We start from the raw sequence: 22,976 nt of genomic DNA on the forward strand, positions 1-22,976 counted from the left end.
AATAGAAGACAAATGTCACAACTATCTTCAAGAAATGCAAGAAGAAAGATCCAGGGAATTTTAGCCCAGCTAGCCGAACCACAGTATCTGGGGATTGCAAAGTAAGTCTTCTGGAAGTGCACCTAGGAACATGAAGGTGAACGAGAACAGTATGGATCTCCCAAGGCAAATCATAGCTGACCAACTTAGCTGCCTTTGAGATGGTTACTCAGTACTGAACAGCAGAAGTAGTTCTGCAAGTTTAGTCAGAATTGAAGAAAAAATGAGGAAATCTTTAATGTGTTAATTAATTGTGTTGGATCATGTCATTCAAAAATTTTTCACACATACAGGCAGGGCAAAGAGAACTGTGCACAAAAGCATAAAGCCTGTTATCTAAACTAGTCTGTGGGCAATGCTCAGGGTCCCCCCTTCCACAGAACACCTCTGAGTCTTTTCCAAGTCATTAAAGCAGTCATTCCCTATGGTTGTAGGATGTGTGACTGTTGATGGTTCTCAAAATATCTCTTGACCCACCAACCACCTTTTCTCATTATCCTAGCAGATAACCTTTCCATAACCTTCCCAAGACACTTCAGGAAGCAGTGCCTGGCCTGAAGCAACAGTGCTCCAGATCTCAGCTGAGGCATGATGTGTCACTGAGCTGACTCCAGTGCCACAAATCTGATCAGCCTCAAGTTGGAAATCAATCATGTGCAACTGAGGCCTGTTTCACAGGCACGTTTCCATGTGCTGTGAGAAGCAGGCAAAGTGAGAGTTCTTGGCTCAGCAGAGACTAATTTCTGCAGATTAAAATGGTACAGTATCTTACTTTGTTGTTTCAGCTGGCGTGGAAAATGCATCGGTAATTATCACAGGAAGCCAAGGAGGGGGAAGCACAAAAGGAAGGGAATGCGGTGCGGAACGGTACCGCACTGTGGAACAAAGCAGGCAATGTCTTGCCAGGCAGCCCCTGAGCACCAGGCTTTCCCTGGGGATTTACCCAGCCTGGAGATAGATGTGAAGGTGGTCTCAGTCCTGTAGAGGCTCACTATTAACAGTCCCTCTGGACCTGCTGTGCTCCACAGCAGAAGAGGCTGCTGCATTTCCCCTTGGTGCTGTGTAAGGGCCAGCTCCTGGGTTTGTGTTGAATTCACGCACTGACTGCTACACAAGCCAGACCAGAACGGTGTGGACTCTGGGCTGTAAATGGGCCTCAGTTTCTTTGGCTTATTAGTGCAGCACTCTAAAGATCAGGCCCATATCTTCTGTCACTTTTGGGAATTGTGATATTTGTTTCCCTTTCCTTTCCTGCTTTTCTTGTTTTCTGTTTTTCTCATCCACTGTATGCCATTGCCAACTTCTCCTCTGCTGTGAAGAACATCACAGGTCACCTCTGTGTTAAGCTGTCTGTGATCTTTTAAGTCCAGGCTAAGGAGGCAAAATGAACAGAAGAAAGGGCTGTGCTCTGACCTGGTTTAGCTTGTTGGTATGCAGCAGCATGCACAGAGTCCCCAGTGCTGTGATGGGGATGGGGATGCTTTCTTGCAGAGTGCTGGCAGCTGCCTGGTGGCCTCTGCCTGTGTGTGTTCCTCAGGGGCTCGGCCTGCGTTGGCACAGCTGTTGCAGGCTGGCACCACACAGGCAGGAGGGAGGGCACTGCTGCTGTGGTCAGAACCCATCATAAAGGTTATGCACAGTATAGTCCAAGCACTTTACAGTGGAAGGATTAAAAGCAGGAACCTAGAGATGGCCTCATTAGGCTTCTCCATTGTCAGGCAGCTCTTTTTCATGCCACTATCAATTCTGGGTCACCCTGAAGAGAGCAAGTTCCATTCTGTGCATCAATGCTTTGTATTTTATTCCTCTTCTTGTTGACTAACTCTGCACCGTTTCTAAGTTTATTTTTTTTATGTCTTACAGAGGCCCTCTGGGGGAAGGGTAACACTAGCCCTCAGCCATGGAGGGGAAGACCTTGAGCTACAAACATTTTGTCAGTTTTTTTGCTCCAGCTTTGTTGTGTTTGACTTTTGAGTATGCGTTTGGAGTGGATCTGGACAAGCTCCACTCTGCTTTCCAGTAATGGGCGGAACTGCTGCAGGGAGTTAATGTGAACCAGAATTTGGAAAAGCCCTAGGCTTCCTCCTCATCCATAAATTTAGATATATTTCCTTGGCTGCCCTTTGCTGGAGCTGTTAAACTAGAGTTTGCTGTTCCCTGGGCCCTCATATTGGCATGGTTTTGACAGGGCAAAGTGTAAGCAGGCAGGTCAAGAGCAAAAAATAAAAGATCAGGCTGAATTTGGTCATCTTTTCCACCAATGTACTGTGGAGAAGAGTGGGATCACTCACACAGGTGTTGTGTAAAGAAACAGGCTGTGGTGTAGCTGCACGTTCTCATTGCTGCTGCTATTGGAAGGATTCAGCACGGTGGTGATGCTCAGGTCAGCTCAGTCAGCTCTCCTGAGGTGGGAGGACAGGTGACAGGGCAGTGTCAGCATGAAAGGACTCCTGCCCCCAAGCACCCCATGGTCCACGCTTTCCCCCGTGTCCCCTGCTTAGCCACTGGCTGCTGGCACCCACGGCACAGCCTTGACCTCGGCACCCCAGTGACTCGTGCAGTGCTTCCTGTGACTCCATGTGCAGAGCTGCTGGCCCCTCTGCCTGCCCTCCCCTCTCTGAGGAAGGGTCAGGTTCCCGGGAATAGGAGTTTGCTGCAGCCTTTCCCATGCCATGCTGCAGAGCAGATCCTTTCCTCAGGTTATGCTCCAGTGTACCTCCACTGACATCTGCTGGGGCTTGTTCTCACTTGCAGTATTACTAGTGGAACATCAACCCCACAGGTTTTTCCTTAATATTTTACAATATTCTGAATATGCCTGAGTGTCAGAAATTGCTTCCTGCAGAGATGACCATGTTCCTGAATGTGCCTTAGTTCTAAATATCTCTTTTTTGATTCTGGTTCTGTTGCTGTGGACTTCCCAGAGAGGTCCCGAGGTCTGCTTGCTATTGTGTGATATCATGTTTAGCACTTACTTTAAGTCTTGGATAGACAGGATGGTTTGCAAGCAGTTTCCTTTCTTCTCTCAGTACCCCTCCATATCTCACCTCAGATACAGAGCAGCCAAGCTGGCTAATTACTTAGGGAAGCAGTTATCCACAATAGCAGCACTCATTCTCTTTGGAAAACAGATAGACCAACATGTTGAAGGATGGCTGGTTTTTTTCTTGCCATGGTGAGGAGATCCTCACCCCAGTCTGACTTTGTGATTCTTTTAGAACCGAAGCACAATGATTAGCCAATTTTTTACATGAACCAGCTGTGAACTCTTCTCCACAGAGACACTCTTGTTCCGTACTCAGAAATTGTAATTATCAAAGAAAAATATTGAGCTAAGGCCAAGGTACAGTAACTTTATTACTTGAGTAATGGGGGTGAGATGCAATTTGGGAGACGTGGAGGGATTAGAAACACATTGGAACGAGAGGAGGATTAGGAGTGGCAGAGCTGAACAGACTCCTGCTGTTAGTCAAACTGCAGTACAAGTGCAGGAGATGAGTAATGGCACACCCAGTCCCACAGGTCTCTGCTCTGCAGACAGAATCCATGCCCCCTTTCTTTTCATACACACCACTTGTCAAATTCCTGCCAGTGACACCTTTAAAAAGTACCTCAAGTACCTCCCTCTGTTGATTCCCTCAAGAGCATTTCCCACTTAAATGGGTTTGCAAATACCAGCCGTTTGTCCCATCAGACTTCCTGACAATCGCGGAGTATAAAGCAGTCTTGCCTGGGTCAGGACCAAGAGAAACAAGATATTTCTCCAATTACATCTCAGTTTTTTCAGTACTTTCCAGGCATCTCTTGCTGCTAATGCTGTGACCTGGCACTTACACCATCACACTGTAATGGTTTCACTTCTGGTCTTTTAACTTTGATCAGTTCCCCACTCCCATCACAAGGGATTTGGGGATTTCTGTGCAAAGTAAGCCTTGGAGTCAGTGTGTGAACATGTGTCAGTGTACACATAGATGTTCATATTCTACTGCATGTCACAAGCTTGGCATTGCTGACAACTGGGGGACCCTGGTCTCTTCACATTTCTTTGTAGTTCAGACTTACAGGGTGGAATCTCTTCCTGCACAGATTAGATGTCCGTAACAGAAGTGCCTACATGTCTTCCAGTTACCTTGTCTCTCTAAAAAACATGTAGTAGTAGTGGCTCTTCTAAGGTGCATTTCATTTGACTCAGTTCAGGTGGCTGCTTTAGCACGAGCATGAGCAGGATCATACATATTTGTTTAGAGTCCCATCTTCAGCATCTGTTGTGGCAGCATGCCAAGCAGTCCTGCTGATTATAGACTTACCATAACACAGAGAATGAGCATGGACTCCTTATGTGACACCCATAAAACACAAAATCTAAAACCCAGGCAGTTATCCAATGTTCTTTTAAATTTCTTGGACATTCATTATCTTCCTCTGTAATTTTCCTAGTCCAGTGTAATTTCATCAGGCAAATATACTACTCTAAAGAGAGCATTAAAAAGTAGATATTTAGTGCAGCAGGGGCAAGAGGCAATCCTTTGTACACTTCCTTCAGTTGTGTGACATGTTAGTATTGAAGCAACAAGGCACTCAGTGGCTGGTTCCTTCCCCATCACCTCCCTTTTAAACTGACTGAACTCATGGTCTGGGTCAGGAAATGTAATGGTAAAAACTTTTCTGAGCTGATGAAGGGAATTCATCCTTGATGCTAAGTAAATGTCTCAAGTGATCCATTACAAGAAAGAAGCTTACAAAGCTATCAAGCATCAGTCTAGTCTGTTTTGTGTTTTAAGGCATGAATGTTTGCAGTACCCTCATGAATTCATGGATGCCTCATCCCTGGAAGTGATCAAGGACAGGTTGGATGGGGCTTGGAACAACGTGATCTAGTGGAAGATGTCCCTGCTTATGTCAGGGAAGTTGTAACTAGATGGTCTTTGAGGGGACTTCCAACCCAAACCATTCTATGGTTCTGTGAAATGATGCTGCCGTTCTGTACCAGTGTGCCAGTGTGGACACCATGTCTGCTGCAGGAGGGTGGCTGCTGTCACCTCTGCTAAACCAGAATCACTCTCAAGGGAGGCTAATTATTAGCTTTTGGAGAATTAAACTCATATGAGTTATAATCACAAAATGTTTCACATTTCATACTGACAAATACTTCTGGTCTGGCCTATAAAGATTTTCTTTGTCTGAGTAGTTTATATAGGTTCCCTTAACAAGATAAGTCATGCCAATAAAGTTAGTTTTTTGGCAGAGTACTTACATTAGATTTTCTGCTTGCTAGGAAATGATAAGAATGTGAATCGTTCCCCATGGATATACTAGCAGATTCCTAGCTTGCCTGTGGCTTTTACACTAAAGAAAAAGAGCAGGTAAAGCTGAATTTGTTTTCTGGGTCCTTCAGAGATGAGGCAGCTCCATCTGCTGGTGTCACTGCTTGTGGTCATCTGCTCAGGAGCTGCTGTTTCTCAGCCACGCTGTTCCTGATGCCTTGCAGGCATCAGGAACAGGCCTAAGGAACTTGCAGGGAACCTCAGTGAAGCACTGGCTACTTGAAACCCTGGACCACTGGCTGATTACATAGGCAGCAAAATAGGAAATGCTGGAAATTGGGTGAAATCGGGTGTATTAGCCTAAAGGTGCCTGCCCCAGCCATGACCACCCCCACAAGACTCGTTACTTGTGGTCTCCCTGATTTCTCACAAAGCTTCTAAAGATGAGAATGAAGAGACCAGCACTAGAACTGGGAACAGATCAAAACTAGGTCATATCCAAACTGATATTCTTTCAAATGCTAAGGAATAAAACTAATTGACTTTATGATCCTTATGGGTCCTTTCCAATTTACATATTCTGTGATCAAACTTCCTGCTTCACTCCCAGGTCCCCTTGCATCCAGCTTGCCCAGGTGAGCTGAGATACTGCCAGTGCCTGAATCCTTATTAGCTTGTGCCTTATTTGATTTATTTCCACCATATTCCTTCACCTGAGACAGGACATGAGATGAATGTTGCATGTGATTTATGTGTGAGTTATGTGGGGTAAAGGGAGGTTATTCAGTCTGGACATTTGCCCCTCTTCATGCATGGAAAGCTGTAGATACCACAGTGGCTGTAACAGCAGGACTCTGCTCCATTTACTGCATTGTTTCTCACTAATCTGGGACCAACTCCTGTTCTCAATGACTCCTTAATGTTTAGCAGCAGGATGTGATGACTGAGTCAGGGTATCAAGGTGTTAGAGGAGTAAAAAAATGGTGATGCTGGGCTGTGAAGGCAAATAGGGAAGAGGATGGTAATTCCATGATAACAGAGGAGTTTTTGACAAGGGAACCCAAGTTCAAACCACTGCTCTGCTACAGGGGTCTTATGTGACCTTAGAGAAGTCAGGTGCATCTTAAACCCTTGCAACTTAGGTATAAACTTTTCCTGGCATTCAAGGATTTTGTATCCCTTTTACTCTACATGGAGGAAAATTTATGTTCTCCAGCCTTGCAGGAGAATTTGAATGTTAATATTTCAGCATAGGGAAGGCACTCTGATCCTTCAGTGACAGAATCTAAGAGAATGATTCCTACCACAAGGTTTCTGACAGTGTATCTGCAAGGTAGACAGTGCATTTGCCAGGATGTTCATCTCATGGTGTTTCTCTCTTTCAGGCACAGCATCTGTTGCAGTTGCTGGCATCTTTGCAGCCTTAAGGATCACAAAGAACAAGCTCTCTGACCAGAAGTTTGTTTTCCTGGGAGCTGGAGAGGTAGGAATGTTCCTGAGCTTGTACCTTAACATGCTCCATCTTCTTTATTTAGAGAGAAAAAAGTCAACTATGAAACTTCATGCAAGGCTTGGTTTCATGAGGATGAAGCACAGAAGGCAGGTTCCTTGTCCCTGGGCAGGATTGGGTCCTACAGGTGGATCTTGCTGCTGTGTGGAAGTTACCAACAGTCTTTCAGTGATTTCTTGGCCCACAAGTCCTTGGCAGGCTCCATGGATACTACAAGACTGCCCATGTGTCAGTGGGGCTTTAAGTACCTCTAGGGAAGTCCCTTATGAGGCAGGAATATTAAGGAGGCTGGTTTGAGTTCATAGGGTTGATGTCTAGGGTAAACCATAATTTCTTTAGCAGCAGAGTCCAAAGGACTCAGACTCAAAGAACTGTAAGAACACAACCTTTCTGTCTGGAGTCAGTCATAGTACTCCATGGCAGAAGCCAGGTTGCCTGTGTGGTGCCTTGCTCAAAGAGAGAAAGAACTCTCCAAAGCCTGGTCCATGGACTAAAAGTGTTGGTCCAGGACTTCTCTTAGCTCTCAGCCACCTGTGAGACTTTGGGAAGGTCTGTTACTATTTGTCTATCCCTCACTGAGACAAAGATTGCTCTCTCTCTCTCTCCACCCCTGCTAGCAGACATGTCTGTGCTGGTCACCGTCTCCGTGGCACAGAGCCCCTCCTGCCTTGTTAGTCCCCATCTGGGCAGGAGGGCCAGGCATGGCTGTAGGACCAAACACACAGCATGTCCAGGACTGCTTTCCCATGCAGGAATGGGAGAAGACTTTCCTCATGACCGTATTTCAGATGCAGCAGTCTCACTTGGCTTTGAGCTCCTCTGTACTGGCATTGCCACCAGCACTTCTAAGTGTCTGCTTCTTTTCCTCCCCTGCAGCAGCTGGTTTAAATTATGGAGACAACCTCTGCTTCTTCAGCCTCACCTGCAATCTGCTCTGCTGAATGATTGTTAGGGTTTTTATTTATGGTAGCACTTACAATGCTAAAATCAGCCCTATGCCTTGGCACTGCACAGCCCTTGGAGCAGAAAGTCTCCCTGCTTTGTGCAGTGCTGGGGGATGACCCAGCCCACTTCTCATGCACAATCTTCCCCCAAAAGATAGTGATATTCCAATGAAGTGTTTATATACTGTGTTTCAGGCTGCATTGGGCATAGCTCATCTCATCCTCATGGCCATGGAAAAGGAAGGAGTTTCACGAGAGGATGCCATAAAAAAAATTTGGATGGTGGACTCCAAGGGACTGCTTGTGAAGGTGAATTTGTCTCCAGAACTGGAGACTCCAGCTCCACTCACCTCCCATCCATTGCCAGCTAGAGGCAAGAGGCAGATACCTTGAACCCCTGTTCAGCCCTGAAGTAAAGGCTGCAGTTTTTTTGGTGTCAGCTTTGCTGTTCCTGCTTTCAGAGGACTAGGTCTCATGGTGACAAGTATGCCAGCAGCACTGGCTGCCCTAAAGATGACACTTTGTGCTGGGCCTCTCTATTGGAAGCATACCCTGCTGGCCATGGCCTCAAGCAGTGCTGGAAGTCTTGCCCATCAGATGGGGTATTACCACAGCAAAATTGTGTCCTGCTCAGTGACCCAGCTTGGCCCAGCTCCATTCTGCACTCCCTGTGCCCCCAGGGCCTCTGCCCTTGTCCCTTCTCAGACTGGAGGACACTTGTGCTTTATGTACAAATGAAAGGCAACCAGGTTCTTCCTCCACACAGTGTACTTCAGTGAGTGAGAGGAGCAGAGGCCAGCCCAGTGTGACATTACACCAGCCACTCAATGCCTGACTGGCTGATGCTGGGGTCTTGCTATGTGGAATCTGCTTTAGGTAGAGGGCTGAGAGATGAAATGAACTGAAGATGAGTTACTGTGTTATGTGTCCACCTTTTGCCAACAGACCAAAGTTTGACTCCTTTTTCCTTACAGGGCAGGAGCCACCTGAACCATGAGAAAGAAATGTTTGCCCAGGACCACCCCAGTGTGGACACACTGGAAGAGGTTGTGCAGAAAGTGAAGCCTACAGCAATTATAGGTGGAGTTCACCTAATATGACCTATTTATGTCACTTCAATTCTAAGGAGAGTTTCTGTCTTTCTTCTAGAGTCTCCTTTTGTTCTCCTAGTCAAAACAAAAGGAGCTTTTTTCACCCCCATTTTGTTGGTTGAATTCTCCGTATTCTTTTTTCATTAACTATGGGGCACAGGCTTCCTCACTTCTGGAGCTGTAGGAGTTCTTTCAGAGCTGTAGAGGGAGGTGCTGGAGCAGGCAAGATCTGGGGCTCTCAAGCAACAAACTTGGGCCTGTCAAGATGGGCAGGACGAGGATGACAACAGGCACCTCGGGAAGGCCTTTGGGAGTCAGAGTGCTACAGTCAGGTTGTCCAAAACACTGGTGCCCACTCTGCCTGGAGGAGCAGAGGGCTTTATTTTGAGACATGCTTTTAATCTCATTGTCATATGAGAAAGCAACATTGCCACCTGCATCTCCAGAGATGAAGCTGGTTCCTTCCCACAGTTCATTCACCAATCCCAGAGGGACCAGCCCAAAGCACTGGAGTTGCACAGTGGGAAAGCACCGCCTCACTCTGCTGTTGCTGTTCCAGGTGTCGCGGCTGTTGCAGGAGCTTTCACTGAGAAGCTGCTGAAGGACATGGCAGCCTTCAATGAGAGGCCCATCGTGTTCGCCCTGAGCAATCCTACAAGCAAAGCGGAGTGCACAGCAGAGCAGTGCTACCGCCTCACCCAGGTACCGCTGGGCACAGGGAGCTCGGGGCCTGGCTGTAGCCAGGACACCCCAGCAGGGCATGCTGGCAGACAAGCAACAGCCTGCATAAATTGAAATAACAGACATTCGAGCTGGTCGTAAAGAAAAGCTTCCATGCTGTCCGGAGGGTCAGGAGGTGGAGCAGGGGATGGGGCTGAGATTGCTCACGCAGTCTCTGTCCTTGCAAGTTTTCAAGACTGGACTGGGTAAAGGCCTGAGCAACCTGGTGTGATTCCATAGCTGACCTTGCTGTGAGCAAGCATTTGGGTCCCTACCAGCCTGAATTACTTAGTGATCTTCTAAAGAAAGTGCTTGCCTCCTTCACCCACAGCTGCCTGAGATGTCCCATCCTGTCCTCTCCGGTTTCTGTCCCCTGTGTTATGCCAGCCTAGTTGTTTGTGTAACTATTTCATCACTCAGCTTAGACCCAGTGTCACTGAATTACAGTCATGTGGATTGACTTGGCTTGAGAGAGGAGCCCTTGTCTCACTCCTTCCTTTGCCTTCCCCACCACCTGCCCATGGCCAGAACAGTCACACAGCCGCAGATCTTTATCCCACATGAGTCTCCACTCTCCCTATATGGTCGATAGACAGGTAGAAAGACTCCTCAGCAAAATCAGAGCACTTTCAGTACAAACACATGCTCGGTGCTTGGAGGCCCTTTCCATGGCCCTGATCGTGGCTCTGGGGAGGTGGGTCCTCCTAAAGTGTCAGCTGGAGGTGGTTCTGGTGGAGATACCTCTGCTGATTGAGGTTTGGCAACTTTGTCACCAGCATCCCCTGAGCACAGATCACGATGAGCAGCAGGAATCCAAGACTCCTCTTCCAAATCTGAATGCTTTTTTCTCTCTCTTTGATCAGGGCCGGGGAATATTTGCAAGTGGGAGTCCATTCCCAAAGGTAACCCTGCCCAGTGGACAGACCTTCTTCCCTGGCCAAGGAAACAACGCCTACGTCTTTCCAGGAGTAGCACTGGGAGTCACTACCTGCGGGATCCGGCACATCTCTGATGAAATCTTCCTCATCACAGCAGAGGTTTCCAACTGACATTTAACTGATACTGTAAAAAGATGATAAAAGGCACACCTATTGACTTCAGGTGTTTTAAAGAATCTGGCCCAGGACAATGCATGGAGGGGAAATGGCTCAGCCTCAGCAAAAAGCTGCAGCCTTCTCCTGGCTCAGGGAAAGCTCATGGTTCCAATACACCTACAGAGGTGCAGGAGCCATGACAGGGTTCTCCTTCTCCACACCTGCTGCCCTAACTCAGCACTTCCCCACTCTGGCTCCAGTCTGAAGTCTGTGATGAAATGTGTGTTTGAACAGGCCACAAGTTCCCACTCAGGACCAGTCCCAGCCCCGATGCTGCTGAGGTTTCAGCCACATACCATGCAATGTGAGGGAATGTGGGATGTGCTTGAGACCATCTCTATAAACTACCATCCTCTTCTTTCTAGACTATTGCTGCTGAGGTGACAGAGCAGAATCTTGCAGAAGGAAGACTCTATCCCCCCTTAGGCAACATCAGAGAAGTGTCTCTCAAAATTGCTGTGAAAGTGAGTATTTTCCATTCTTATCTCCACTTTACATGGTAAGGAGGGCAGAAAATGCCCCGGAATCATTTTTGGTATGTGTTTTTTAAATTCAATTTATTCCAAAGTCTAAAGCAGTCATTCTCAGGAATTACTCTGGCCATAATTGCTGCTTCGATTTTTTCCATCATAAAAACCCGTATGTGAAAAATACATTCTTATTCTGGGTGCCTCACAGCTCACAACGCTCTGCTTTATTGCTTGAAGCTGTGAGTCTTCAGCACTTCAAAAAGTGAGATTTAGAGTCAAATTCAAACATGATTCAAATAGCCAAAAGATTTTAGGTTCCAAATTGCTATTTTGGAGCCTTTTCTCCTCTATTTAGTAGGGACCTAAGTATGTAAATAAATACTATTCCAGATCTGGACTTGTCTAATTATGGGTTTGGTGCCCTGTATACATCAGATCTGTAATTCAGAGACACCCACTGAGAATCTCCTTGGCCTGCTCAGAGCTGCTAATGGATGCAGAGCATAGCCAAGGAGCTTACAGGTGTGAACAGAGCTGGCCAAAGGGCTGCTCTACTTCTTCACCTGCACACCCTAACCATTCTGCCAGGCCAGAGGGGTGCATTTCTCACCAGCCACTGCTTGCAGGCAGCTTGCATTCCCTCACCCAACTGAGGGTGAAGTCCAGTTGGCTCACAAAGAGAAAAAAGAAAAAACTGCACAATTCTGAGAGGAGGAAAGAAGGACAACACAGACAGGGCCAAACTGCAGTTGGTTTCAACTTCATAACGTGCCAGCATTGTTTCAGCAGCTCATTTTGCTTATCTTTTTTGCAGATTGCTGACTGGGCCTACAAGCATGGCCTTGCTTCTTGGTACCCTGAGCCAGCAGACAAGGAAACCTTTGTGAAACAGCTCATGTACAGTTCTGACTACGATTCATTTGTTCTTGATGACTACGGGTGGCCCCCCGCAGCCACGCAAACACAAAATATATAATGTTTTGTGAGAATTGTTCTCTCTTTTTTGCCATCGGTTCCTGTGGCCTGTGGCCTATGTCATATATTGCTGATACAACACACCTCTAGGCTTGCAGAATGATAAAAGTAAATGAGTCCAAGTAGTTTTTTACTTGCCACTGATTTTTGTTTGGGGGAGCATGTCAGAAGGGAATAAAATGGAGTCCAGGGTGGGCAGTGGGTACTCCAAGGAGAGAGACAGACTGCAATCCATCCCAGTCAGTCAGCACTGCTGATTGCTGACTGCTTAACATACTGCCTGCTCTCAGCTGCCTTGGGATAAGCTACCAGGGCCACCTCAGAAACACAGAATCCCATTGATACTGGGAATGCCCATAGGAAGCTTGAATCCACGTGGCCATCCCTCACACATGACAGCCACGCTTTGCCTGTGGCTCTCTGGATGTAGTGGGAAGTGTGTGCATTCCCCTGGGAGAGTTGCACACTTGGGAAACACTACTCTTTTCTGCTTCTGAAGTCCCTGATGTTGGGTAGTCTCAACCAACCCAAACTGGTGCATGGGTCACGCAGCCTGGCACTATCATCTGCCACACCCCATAGAAACAAACCCCAAAACCTCCCTCAACCCCGTGGAGACAACAGACCCCCTCCCCTCCTCAGTTCATTTGACCCTTCAAGAGAAAAAGAGTGAAGGGACTTATCGGGGACAGCCAAGCCAGAGATCAGGACACCCCCAAAACCACATACAGCCATCCATCCTGCTGGTGCAGCTCCTGATGGACACTGCTAAGGGCTCCCCTGGGAGTCTCTGTGTCACAGAGTTCCAGGAAGGCCTCCCCCAGCCTTGTGACAATTGTCATGCCTCACTGAATATTATCCCAGTAGGATGGGTGCTCCTGACCAGAACTGGGAAAGAACAGAGGGGTTGGTTGCTGGCAGCTCTTCCAGCACACACTCCCTGCACTGGTGGGGCTGAAGGGAAGGTGGGGCTTGGGGGAGCACAGCAAGTTGGGTGGGAGCCTTTATGGGAGCATTATGCCTGCCCTGAGAGTTCCTTGCCAAAGCCCACGGCCCTGTGTTCCCCCCATGCAGAATTCAAGGGAACCACTTGAGGGCTGCAGAGCACTTCTATGCACAGCTTTTCCCCAGCAGAGAAGGTCCTGCCGCCGTACCTCTCATTTTACCAGGCACTTAACCAGTGACAGTGAATTTTCTTTTCTTGTCCAGTCTTGTACAAGGAACTCCCGCTGAGGGAATACTTACTGAATACTTACTGGAGTTGGAGTTGCTGCGCATCTGCCCTACAAGGAACATCAACTAGTAAAAGAGACTAAAATAGTGTAGGGAAAGGACTTCTAGCTGCTGTGCTTTCTCTAATTTAAAGTTAAGATATTTCTAGCAGCTCATTTCGGATTTCTCTGCTCCAGGTTTTTCTATCAGCAGCAGGAAAAGTCTCTATTCTTAAACTTTTTTCTTCTTCTTCTTCTTTGAAAAATGAGGTAATTTGAAACCAGTGATACAACTAGCATAAACACAAGAAAAAATATATAAATACAGGTAATAATGCATATTAATTAATATTAATATCTGTTTCAAACTCAGAAAGGATTATCATGTCATCCAAACACAATACTAAGCCTAGCAATTTCCTGATATATGAATTACCTCTGCCAGGAAAAACAACTTTGCTTCTCTTTGCCTCATCACTCATGTCTCTCCTCTTATATAACAAAATTTCATCTTATTTATAATTCCAGTTGGTCTGGATTAGCCAGGTAGCATTTGTCCTGTAGTGAAACGTATTCTTCCTCCCCTGGCAGGGCCCATCTATTGGCCAAGAGAGCCCATTGCTTGGAGTTGCCACAGGCTGTAGCACTGGCCTATCTCCAGGGGCATCCAGGAACCAGTGTGTGGCTCTGACAACCCAAGGGGCTCTGGACAATACTATAAAAATCATATTGAAGTCAGGGCCATCCTCCTCTGGCCTGACTTTTTACTTCAGCCCCTGTGCCTGGTGTTCTGTCAGCTGTCTCTAGGTGTTAAGGGTCATCTAAGCCATAAAAAGTATTAATCACAGACTTTAGGAAAAAAGTCAGGATGTCTGGCCATCACGTTTGTGTTACGAACACCAGGCGTGTTCTTACAAGTAGCCACCCTAAATTAAGCTTCTACCCTTTAAGTCATGTTCTGAGGTTTCTTCCTCACAAGCCCTGACTTCATGTGCAAATGGGAGACATTTGTTTTGCTGGCACTTCAAGGGTGTGATGACCTTTCCATCCTGAAAGGAAAATCTTGATAAAATCACTAATTAATGGCTGAGCTTGAATCATTTGTCCCAGATATGTGGATAAACAAAGAAGCTAAAGGTCTGGCTATTAAACAGGAAAGAAAGGTTTTTCTTCATAGAACGAGCTGTTCAAATACCTAAAATGGTGGTAATTGATTTATATGCAATTATTGGAGTGCACAGAAGCAATTATAGCTGTTATTTGAAGCCCAGTTCTACTGTGAGGTGTTTCTATGCAAAAAATTCCTTATTAGTTATCCACTGATGAAAAACGGTGGTAGAAGGATGGAATTTCTCCTTGTTTAAACTTCAGCAAAATTTACTCCTCTGATCTCTGCTTTCTGTATCTTGAGAATACCAGGGCTGTTTACTCCAAACCTAACAAATCTAGCTGACAAACCACTGGCAGGGAAGAGACTGCTGGCATGGGAGGGAATTTGATCACAGAACTGTAACGCTGCTGATATAATTGAAACAAGATCTGCCAGAGTCCAGCTCAACTCATAGTCACCCAGGCTGTAATCATACAGTCAGCAGTGGAAGCACTAGATGTTATTAATCTGTAACTCCTGCAGATTGGTCTGGAAAAATCACTGAGATGTCCAGAGATGTCACAGACTGACTATGAACCTCCATCACCTTTCAGGGTGCTCAGCCTCAGTACCCAGAGAAACATTCTGGTGAGTTTGGGAGCTGAAAACATCAAAGAGGGATGGGAAGAGAATGAAATAAGAATGTCATGCTAAGGGAGGGTCCAGGACAGCTCTCAATGCCATCCTGGAGTGTTGTGCCCACCTGAACCCAGAGCAGAGTCCTGAGCACACTCTGCACAAGCTCAAGCTCTTCACTGTGAGGTTTGGAAGACAGAAAGGATCATGTCTGCTACATCATTGAAATGAGCCATGGGGATCAGTCCCTATAAATTTCTCCTTTATCCTGTGGTACAGAGGAGCCTGTATCACATCCTGCAGTTTCTAAAAAAGGGACAAAATCTCTCCTGTGACACCATCCTTGGTCCAGCAGCTTCTCAGGCAGGATTGTTCTGTTTGAAGAGTATTGGTGACAACATCAAATTAAAAGTCATTCACTGAGCTTTCACTACTGTGGAGGTACAGAGGGTTGAAGCTGTGGGCCTCTATCTTTTATGAAGCTGAACAAAAAATTAGTAACAATTATGCCTATCTTCTCCAAGAGAGAGCAGTATGTATTCCCCATCTACAGCTATCAGTAAAGTGATTTGTTACCCAGTGTTTTAGGTTTAACTCACTCCCAGTCTGACAGCAGATTTGCTTCACGTAGCTGTGGCTGAAACGGCTGAGCTGAGCTCCAGCCATTCCTGGGCTAAGCCAAACTGCCCCCACTTCACTCCAAACCCTCCTTTTGAGGATGCACTTGGGCACTGATCACAGGTTGTAGTAACAGAGGCACAGGTCCAGTTCCCTTCAGCATGTAGTTAAGGGATGGGACCTACAGTAAAGAGGGCAGAAAATGGAGACAGTCACCTCTTCATCTAGCACAGCAGGATTTGCCAGAATTTGTTCAGCAGAGCCCATTGAATGAATTACAATTAGCTGCTAAGGCTGAAGCAGTCTAAAATGCCCACCAGGAGACATCCTAGCACACAAAACATGCACTAACAGGCGCACCAGAACCCGTTACTACAAATCCTGATGCTTCTCCTCCCCCCTCCCTCAGTACAGAGCAGTCCACATTTTCTTATATGCCCAGTGTTGTTGGGGAGCACAGGGTAAATCATGCAGTTTTAGCTGCCTCTGGGAGGGTGACACATATTGTAGAAATTGTTTCCCCCATTTCAGTGAAGGAAAGGTGAAGGATCACTTGGGAAATGCTGCCTGTTCTTCAAATCCCACACTGGCCAATTCAAGGGATTAAAAATACATTCCACTGACAGCAGTGCAGTGACATTGAGTCTGTGATCTTCTGGACAACCGTAGGTCTGTGGACTACAACTATAACAACCCTAAAAAATACGGCTTTGACCACACATTTACATTTCATATGGAGGGGGTCCAAAAAGCATAAAAGCCTAAAACTCGGCAGACTGGTGAAGTAGTTCTCTGCCAGGAAGGGGATAATCAGGGTTACAGTGAAGTATTGAAAAATATTATAAAACACCTTCACCTTTCAGCAATCTCCTGCCAATCTTTACCCACACAGAACTGGGGAGAGGGCACTCATTGTCATACACTCTATTTTTAGCTGCTTATGTAGATGTGTTACAAATATAATTGGATTTTAAGGAAATGTTCACCAGCCTCTTTGACTGACACAAGGCTATCCTAAAAGCATTCCCAGCTCTCACTTCATATAGTCAGGCTTGTAGGCTTAACTCTCACAGTCTCATCTGAATTTCTTGCACATCTCTACAGAATTGCTCCACCACCTTTTTCCTCCTGTTGCCAGTAAGTTCAGAATGACCTTCAGTTTTTGCACTGTTGCCAAAATCAGTTTATTTAGAAAGTCAGAAAACAAAAAGAGTTTACAGTAAACTTCTATATCTTCCTCACCAACACTTTCATCAGCTATGTAAGCTCAGCAAAGATGACTCATCATCAACAGCCAGGCTGTACTAGAGCATTCCCAAGCTCAGGCCATGAAATAGTTAATGAGCCTGCTTCAAAACACTTTAAAACAAGGAATCTTTCTGCTTTCTGAAAGTGGTTTTGGAATAGACCCAGACCATTTAAGTCACAAAATACTGAGGCACAGTAGTAATTATTCATGGTGAACCCTTACTTATTTGTCAGTAAATCACCATAAGAAAAGGTTAAGATTCCCTCATTTAAAATGAGAATCAAGTCATCCCCCTTTATCATCTTTGACTATATATGAAAAATTAATGTATGCTTACCCATCAAAATCTCCAGTAACATCAGCCAGTATGTGTAAAATACACAAACAATAAAATGGACTTTAGTGTATCTGAGAAACTCAGTGCAGGCTTTGTAAAATTAAATAGTTTGGTAGTCTGACCTCGATCCAACCAAACAGAACCCGTTTCCTATCAAAGGGACACACTTCTTTTAAGACAGAAGAATCAGCTTTAGTCCTTAGGGACAGACTTCTTATAAAAGTGCATAAAAAAACCCAAAATATCTTGCTCAATTACAAAAGCTTTTATTCTTGCAGATGCTTAGGATGATGATCTTCAGCGTTTCAGAAGAGAAAACAATTTCCCAAGGGTGCTTCTGAGCAAGACTATTAGGTGATGTTTTCACTGCCTGCTCTATTCAAGCTGGGGGAAACAACCCAACAAAAAGAGCCCACACATGCACAAAGGAGATCAAAGATGCAGCCTCACTAGATGGCAACCCCTGGGCTCTTCAGGTGCCCTCACCACCTCCACAGTGGGGAGAGGGCCTCCAGCGCTCCTCAGGAGTTACACAAAAGTTCTTTGTTTGGTCTGTGTTGTGGGGGAAAGCTGTTGTAAGCTCCTTTCCAGGCTTATCAGACTTCCCATGCCAGGTACTCCTCAAATACAAATACATCCTCTGGCAGCAATGTAACCATACTTTTGAAGAACACTGATTTCTAGATATCTTTTTTTTTCTTTCAGTGCAAGCCCCTATAATCTGAACATCCCCCTTAAGGAACTATAGCAGGATAGAGGCTAAGCTGAAGAGACTTCTGCAGCTTCTGCTCAGTCAGCCTGATTCCCAGAGCCTGACCCAAAGCTCTTGCAAGCCCACAAAGAACCTTCCCAACCTGGCAGCCCTGGGAATGGGCTGCCACCCCAGCCTTGGATCAGCCCAGCTCTGCTGGCACCCTCAGAGCTGCTTCTCCCACTGGTTTTAGACAAGGTCTAACCCAAGAAGGCTGATTGATGCTTCTGAGCACCACAGGTCACCTTCTACATGGCAGAAGAGCACCAAATGAGCAAAAGCCACCAGCTGGTCAGATTTGTGGCCCTTCAGGGCTACTTGGAATAAGAAGGTGAGGTCTGTAGGCAGTCAGACCCGGTTTGCAACGTCTATCCCAGAACCAATTTCTGAAAGCCTCTTGTTTACTTTTTCTGAGCAAAATCTCACTGACATCTGTGAGACAGCTGACAGGACAGGTTATAAAGTCTTCAGGATGAAATCCCCAGTTCATACACTTTTGCCTACTGAGCTTATGAGATAAACCCTAAAAAGGTGTGTTTGTTCCTTAGCAGAGACCAGTGCATTATCAGCTCTCCCATCATTTGCCTGGCCTGCTGAAACAAATCTTAGGTGCGCAGCTCAGGGGAGAAAAGCGGGTACTGAGATTGTTAGCACAGCATCATCAGGCTGAAATATTCTTAGCAGCTGCCAAGACATGCTGCAAATTCACATGCTTGAAGCAGGAGCTAAACAAACAAAAAAAAATAATACAATGCATCTCCACCTGAAATAACCCCTCAGCTGGTCTTGCCCAGTCTCAGATGCAAGTTCTGCTGGGAGCTGGCAGTGTGCAGCTCACCAATGCAGACTGGGAGGTTTGCCAAACTGAAGAAGGCAGGACAGAGCTGACAGAGCAGAACATTGTCCCATCATCAACAGCAGCAGCACGGCAGGATTAACCTAATTTGTAGCTACCTTGGCTGGACAGGCTGCCCATTGATCCTCATTCTCGAGAAGCTGAGTGAAATAAACTGCTGCAAAATTGTTCGCGAAAAGTGCATTTCCTCAACAGCACTCAGCTATCAGATGTGGATGTTCATCCGTGGTGGCTCCTTTCTGTACAGCTTGTGGAGACCTTGGGCAGCTTGTGGGGAGGAAAGGGGAGGCAGCAGTTACAGCTCTCACTTTCAAAAGTAAAATTAAAACATTTGACAAAACAAATTATCTCAGTTTATTTCCAAAGGATTTTGCTTCACCTCTCCACACTTCCAAGCATGCTGACCCTAAATCTCTTAAAAGTTAAATCTGGGTTGAAGAATGAAAAAAATTGCTTTACATTTCACATTATCTTTTAAAACGCAGAAGGCACAAGGATTTGTCACCACCGAGGGTAAAACCCCAGGCTGATCCCTATGTGGATCCCGTTTAAAAAACAAACAATCCACATGGGGCTGGCAGGGAGCCAGACTGCGAGATTGCCTTTGAAAACTTGCATCTCAATAGGAACCTCCAAGTATTTTAATCTGTTTTCATAACTGTAACAATTTTCATCCCTTGACTTTGTAGCATTATTATCGCTCCTTTCTTTCTATGAAGTTAGAGAAACCGACGGTACAAATGAAGGCAAAACGAGCACGGGTCCCTGTGGATAAAATACAACATTTCAAAAGACTTAGAAAAGACAAAACCCGCTGCCTGTCTTAACTCCTGCCAAGAAACCATTACAGAGGATGGATGCACGGTGAAAGCCCCCTGAACGCCGCATCTCACCAGCAGTAACAACCACACATCTCGGATCTATTGTGTAGCTTTATTTTTATAGGACCTATCATAGACTCTTTTACATAACTTAAATGATTATCAGATAATCTCCTGTACACAATGAGACGAAGCGCATTGCTTTCTGAGCTTTGACACATTCCTGGAAGAAATCCAACAGTCTGTAGGAATCACATGGCCGCAGTGGCTACAGTACATTTTTGTCCCGAACTTACACCATCAATTAACTTACGAATCGCTGTAAATTGCCGTTTGCAAGATCCTGCAAGATGCTGTTAAAATTTCAGGACACTGAGTTTTGGTAGCAGCATTTTTAATTTTGCTTCATTTTCTTGCCTTTGTGTCCTCAGCTGAATACCTGCCAGCACTCGTGACAATCGTGAGCCTGGGAAAAATGTTAAACGCACCTCAGGTGTTGACACGAGCTTTAGTTTTACACTGGAATCATTGACGAGCGGTCCCCGCGACCTCCGAGGAGCGCAGCCCCTGTCCCCGCGTCGCCTACAGCCAGCCAGGCCCTGGCCCCTAAGGAAGGAGGATGAAAGGGGAGCACCGGCCAGTACAGAAACACCTGAAGAAACCCAGAGTTTCACATTTTATTTGCAGCGTCGCCCAAACCGCAGGAGGAGACTGGCAGTGCTGAAGGGTGAATCCTGCGGGGGCCGTGGCCGCGGTTTCGGGTGCGGGGCTCTCACACGCAGCGGGGCGTGCGGAGCTCCGTGCGGCCCCCGCGCTGTCCCAGCGTCCGTCCGCCCGCCCCCGCGGGGGCTCCGGGCTCCGCTCCCCGCCTCGCCGGTCCCCGAGCCCCGGCCGCCCTAGAGCCCGGGGTAGCCCCCGCGGTGGTACCCGCCGCCGTAGTCGTAGGGCGGCTGCGGCGGGGGCAGCGGGCACTCGGGGAAGAAGGGGGCGAACCCCGCGGGCAGGTGCCCGCCGGGCTCCTCGCCCCCGCCCCCGCCGGGCACGGGCTCGGCGCCGCCGGGGTAGAGCGGGCGCAGCGGCTCGGCCGGAGCCTTCCTGGGCGGGCTGCAGGGCGCGGCCGGGCTCCAGGGCGGCTCGGGGTACAGCAGCCCGCCCAGCAGCGGGTGCGGCCCGGCGGGCAGCGGCAGCTCGTACAGCCCGTGCTCCAGCCCCAGCTCGGCGGGCAGGCGGCCGCCGAAGGCGTCGGTCGGGGCGGCGTGCTCGGGCAGCAGCGCGCCGTACTCGGGGCACAGCAGCTCGAAGAACTCGGTGGCCTCCGCGCCCCCGCCGCCCTTCTCCGGCTCCTTGGCGGGCGGCCCGCGGGCGGCGGGGCCGGGCAGCGCCGGCTCCGTGAAGAAGGAGGGCGGCAGGTTGCGGTCCCGCAGCGGCACCTTCCGCGGGCCGCCCGCCGCCTTCTCCCCGCCGCCCGCGCCGCCGCCGCCGCCCGCCTTCGCCTCGGCGCCGCCCGCCGCGCCCCGGCCCCGCTGCAGGGAGCCGAAGAGGGCGGCCAGGCTCTTGCTCTGGAGGCTGCTGCCGGCCGCCTGCGCGGGCTCCCGGCGCGGCGGGGGCCGGGCGGGGCAGGCGGAGGGCGGGCAGGCGGCGGGCGGCGGCGGGGCGATGATGCCGGTGCAGCGCTTGATCTGCTTCTGCAGGTACTTCCTATGGTTCACCTTCCGCCGGGACTTCACCGGCCGGTCTAGCGCCAGCTTGATGTTGCTGGAAGCCGAGTCGATGAAGCTGAGCAGGTCCCGGGTGGCTTCTCTAAAGTCCCCCGCGTCGCCGCCGCCGCCCTCGTAGCCCTTCTCCAGGTCGGCATAGCCCAGGAGCCCGCCGGCGGCGGGGAAGCAGAAGGAGAGGAGGTGGTGGGGGCTGAGCAGCGCGGCGGGCACGGCCATGGCCGGCGGCGAACGCCGCCGCCCCGAGTTCCGACGGACTCCGCTGGGATGCGCCCGGCGGGCGGCGGCAGCGGCAGCGGGGAAAAGGCGGCGGGCGGGGAAGGAGGAGGAGGAGGAGGAGGAGGGATCAGAGCGGGGCTGGCCCCGGCCCTCCCCGCCTCCCCGCCGGCAGCCCCGACCCGGGCTGGCCGCACCCACCCACCCACCGACCGACCGACCCGGGCGGGATGAGCATCATCCCAGGGCTTGGGCACACCCGCCGAAGGACAGATACGCGACCCCGCCGGACAGGAGTACGCAGGCACCCCGGGACAGGTGCACAGGCATCCCCTGACCAAACACACGCTGGCACCCCAGAGCACGGGCACGGCATCCTTCAGACCCCATCAGTCTTGCTCCCCCCTCCTGAAGCTGCTCATGTTTTCAGGCAGAAAACATGTTCCTCTGTCTGGGGTGAGGTCCGGCGCTTGCACAGCTCGGGGTGCAAGGGCACGGGGACATGCTCTTGCTCTGACAGCCGCCAGGATACACACACTTAGACTGATTTGTAAAGGATGCTTTTTTCCAGGCTCATTGCTATGCACATTACATAGCATATTCTCTGTCTAGTCATGTGTTTAGAAAATCTAGAGCTGTGATCCAGTAGAGATTTCAAATTACTGGGGTGCATGGAGTTAAATTCACAGAATCATGTATTGGTTTGGATTGGAAGGGACTTCAAAGATCATCGAGTCCAATTCCCCAACAGTGGGCAGGGACACCTTCCACTTGACCACCATGCTTCTGGTGTCACACGGATTTAGTGAAGCAGCAGTATATATCTTCCATATGGAGGGCAGAAAAATTAGTGAAGTGGCTACTTTAAGTACTGGTAACAGCTCCTGAAGGAACTATCTGGTCTTTTTTACGGGGGAAAGGTATTTCAATTTGCCTTCAGAAAACTCTTACATTGATGCAGAACAACTCTCAACACAGCTCCAAATTTATGTTCAGTGATTTTATATGTCCAAATTTGAATGAAGATCCATATCTGATTTGGAATTAAATATAAGTGGGTTTTCATGGTCTGCATCAATTCATTAGAAATACAGCACTTTTGTATTGGAAGGAAAAACTGCAGAAGGGAAGTGAGACAGGCTTCTAGGACTGTAATTAGTGGTAAAATGGAAAAACCAGCCAAATTCACCTAACTGTGGTTTGAAACACTTGTTGAATACAAAGCAAGTATTGCAAGGAGAAAAGAGGAGAAAGCATGTCTTTCATGAAAAGAAAAGGAGGCTCAATATCTTCTACAAAACAAGTAGGCTGATTTTCTTGATCTCTCACCAGCACCTCAGCAGGTCTCAGCAGGGTCCCAGCAGCAGGC

The 22,976-nt window shown here is 48.1% G+C and overlaps 2 protein-coding genes across 2 annotated transcripts in view; one reads left to right on the forward strand and one right to left on the reverse strand.

Moving 5' to 3' along the window:
* Nucleotides 1-12,240, forward strand: part of ME3 (malic enzyme 3) — a 118,402-nt gene extending 106,162 nt beyond the window's left edge. The window contains exons 8-14 of the mRNA XM_058862278.1: nucleotides 6,689-6,786; nucleotides 7,953-8,066; nucleotides 8,732-8,837; nucleotides 9,408-9,550; nucleotides 10,432-10,605; nucleotides 11,028-11,126; nucleotides 11,947-12,240. Of these exons, the coding sequence (XP_058718261.1) occupies nucleotides 6,689-6,786; nucleotides 7,953-8,066; nucleotides 8,732-8,837; nucleotides 9,408-9,550; nucleotides 10,432-10,605; nucleotides 11,028-11,126; nucleotides 11,947-12,108 (896 nt within the window). The 3' untranslated portion in view covers nucleotides 12,109-12,240. The remainder of the gene's footprint in view (nucleotides 1-6,688; nucleotides 6,787-7,952; nucleotides 8,067-8,731; nucleotides 8,838-9,407; nucleotides 9,551-10,431; nucleotides 10,606-11,027; nucleotides 11,127-11,946) is intronic.
* Nucleotides 12,241-19,769: 7,529 nt separating this feature from the next.
* On the reverse strand, nucleotides 19,770-21,686 carry FAM181B (family with sequence similarity 181 member B). The gene has a single exon (XM_058849300.1). The coding sequence runs from the start codon at nucleotides 21,608-21,610 to the stop codon at nucleotides 20,573-20,575; it is 1,038 nt and encodes a 345-aa protein (XP_058705283.1). The 5' UTR covers nucleotides 21,611-21,686; the 3' UTR covers nucleotides 19,770-20,572.
* Nucleotides 21,687-22,976: the final 1,290 nt, after the last annotated feature.

This window comes from Poecile atricapillus, chromosome 1 (genome assembly GCF_030490865.1).
Source record: "Poecile atricapillus isolate bPoeAtr1 chromosome 1, bPoeAtr1.hap1, whole genome shotgun sequence".
Lineage (NCBI taxonomy): Eukaryota > Metazoa > Chordata > Aves > Passeriformes > Paridae > Poecile > Poecile atricapillus.

Coding starts and splice junctions, on each gene's coding strand:
- FAM181B (XM_058849300.1), bottom strand. CDS start 21,610: ATGGCCGTGCCCGCCGCGCTGCTCAGCCCCCACCACCTCCTCTCCTTC.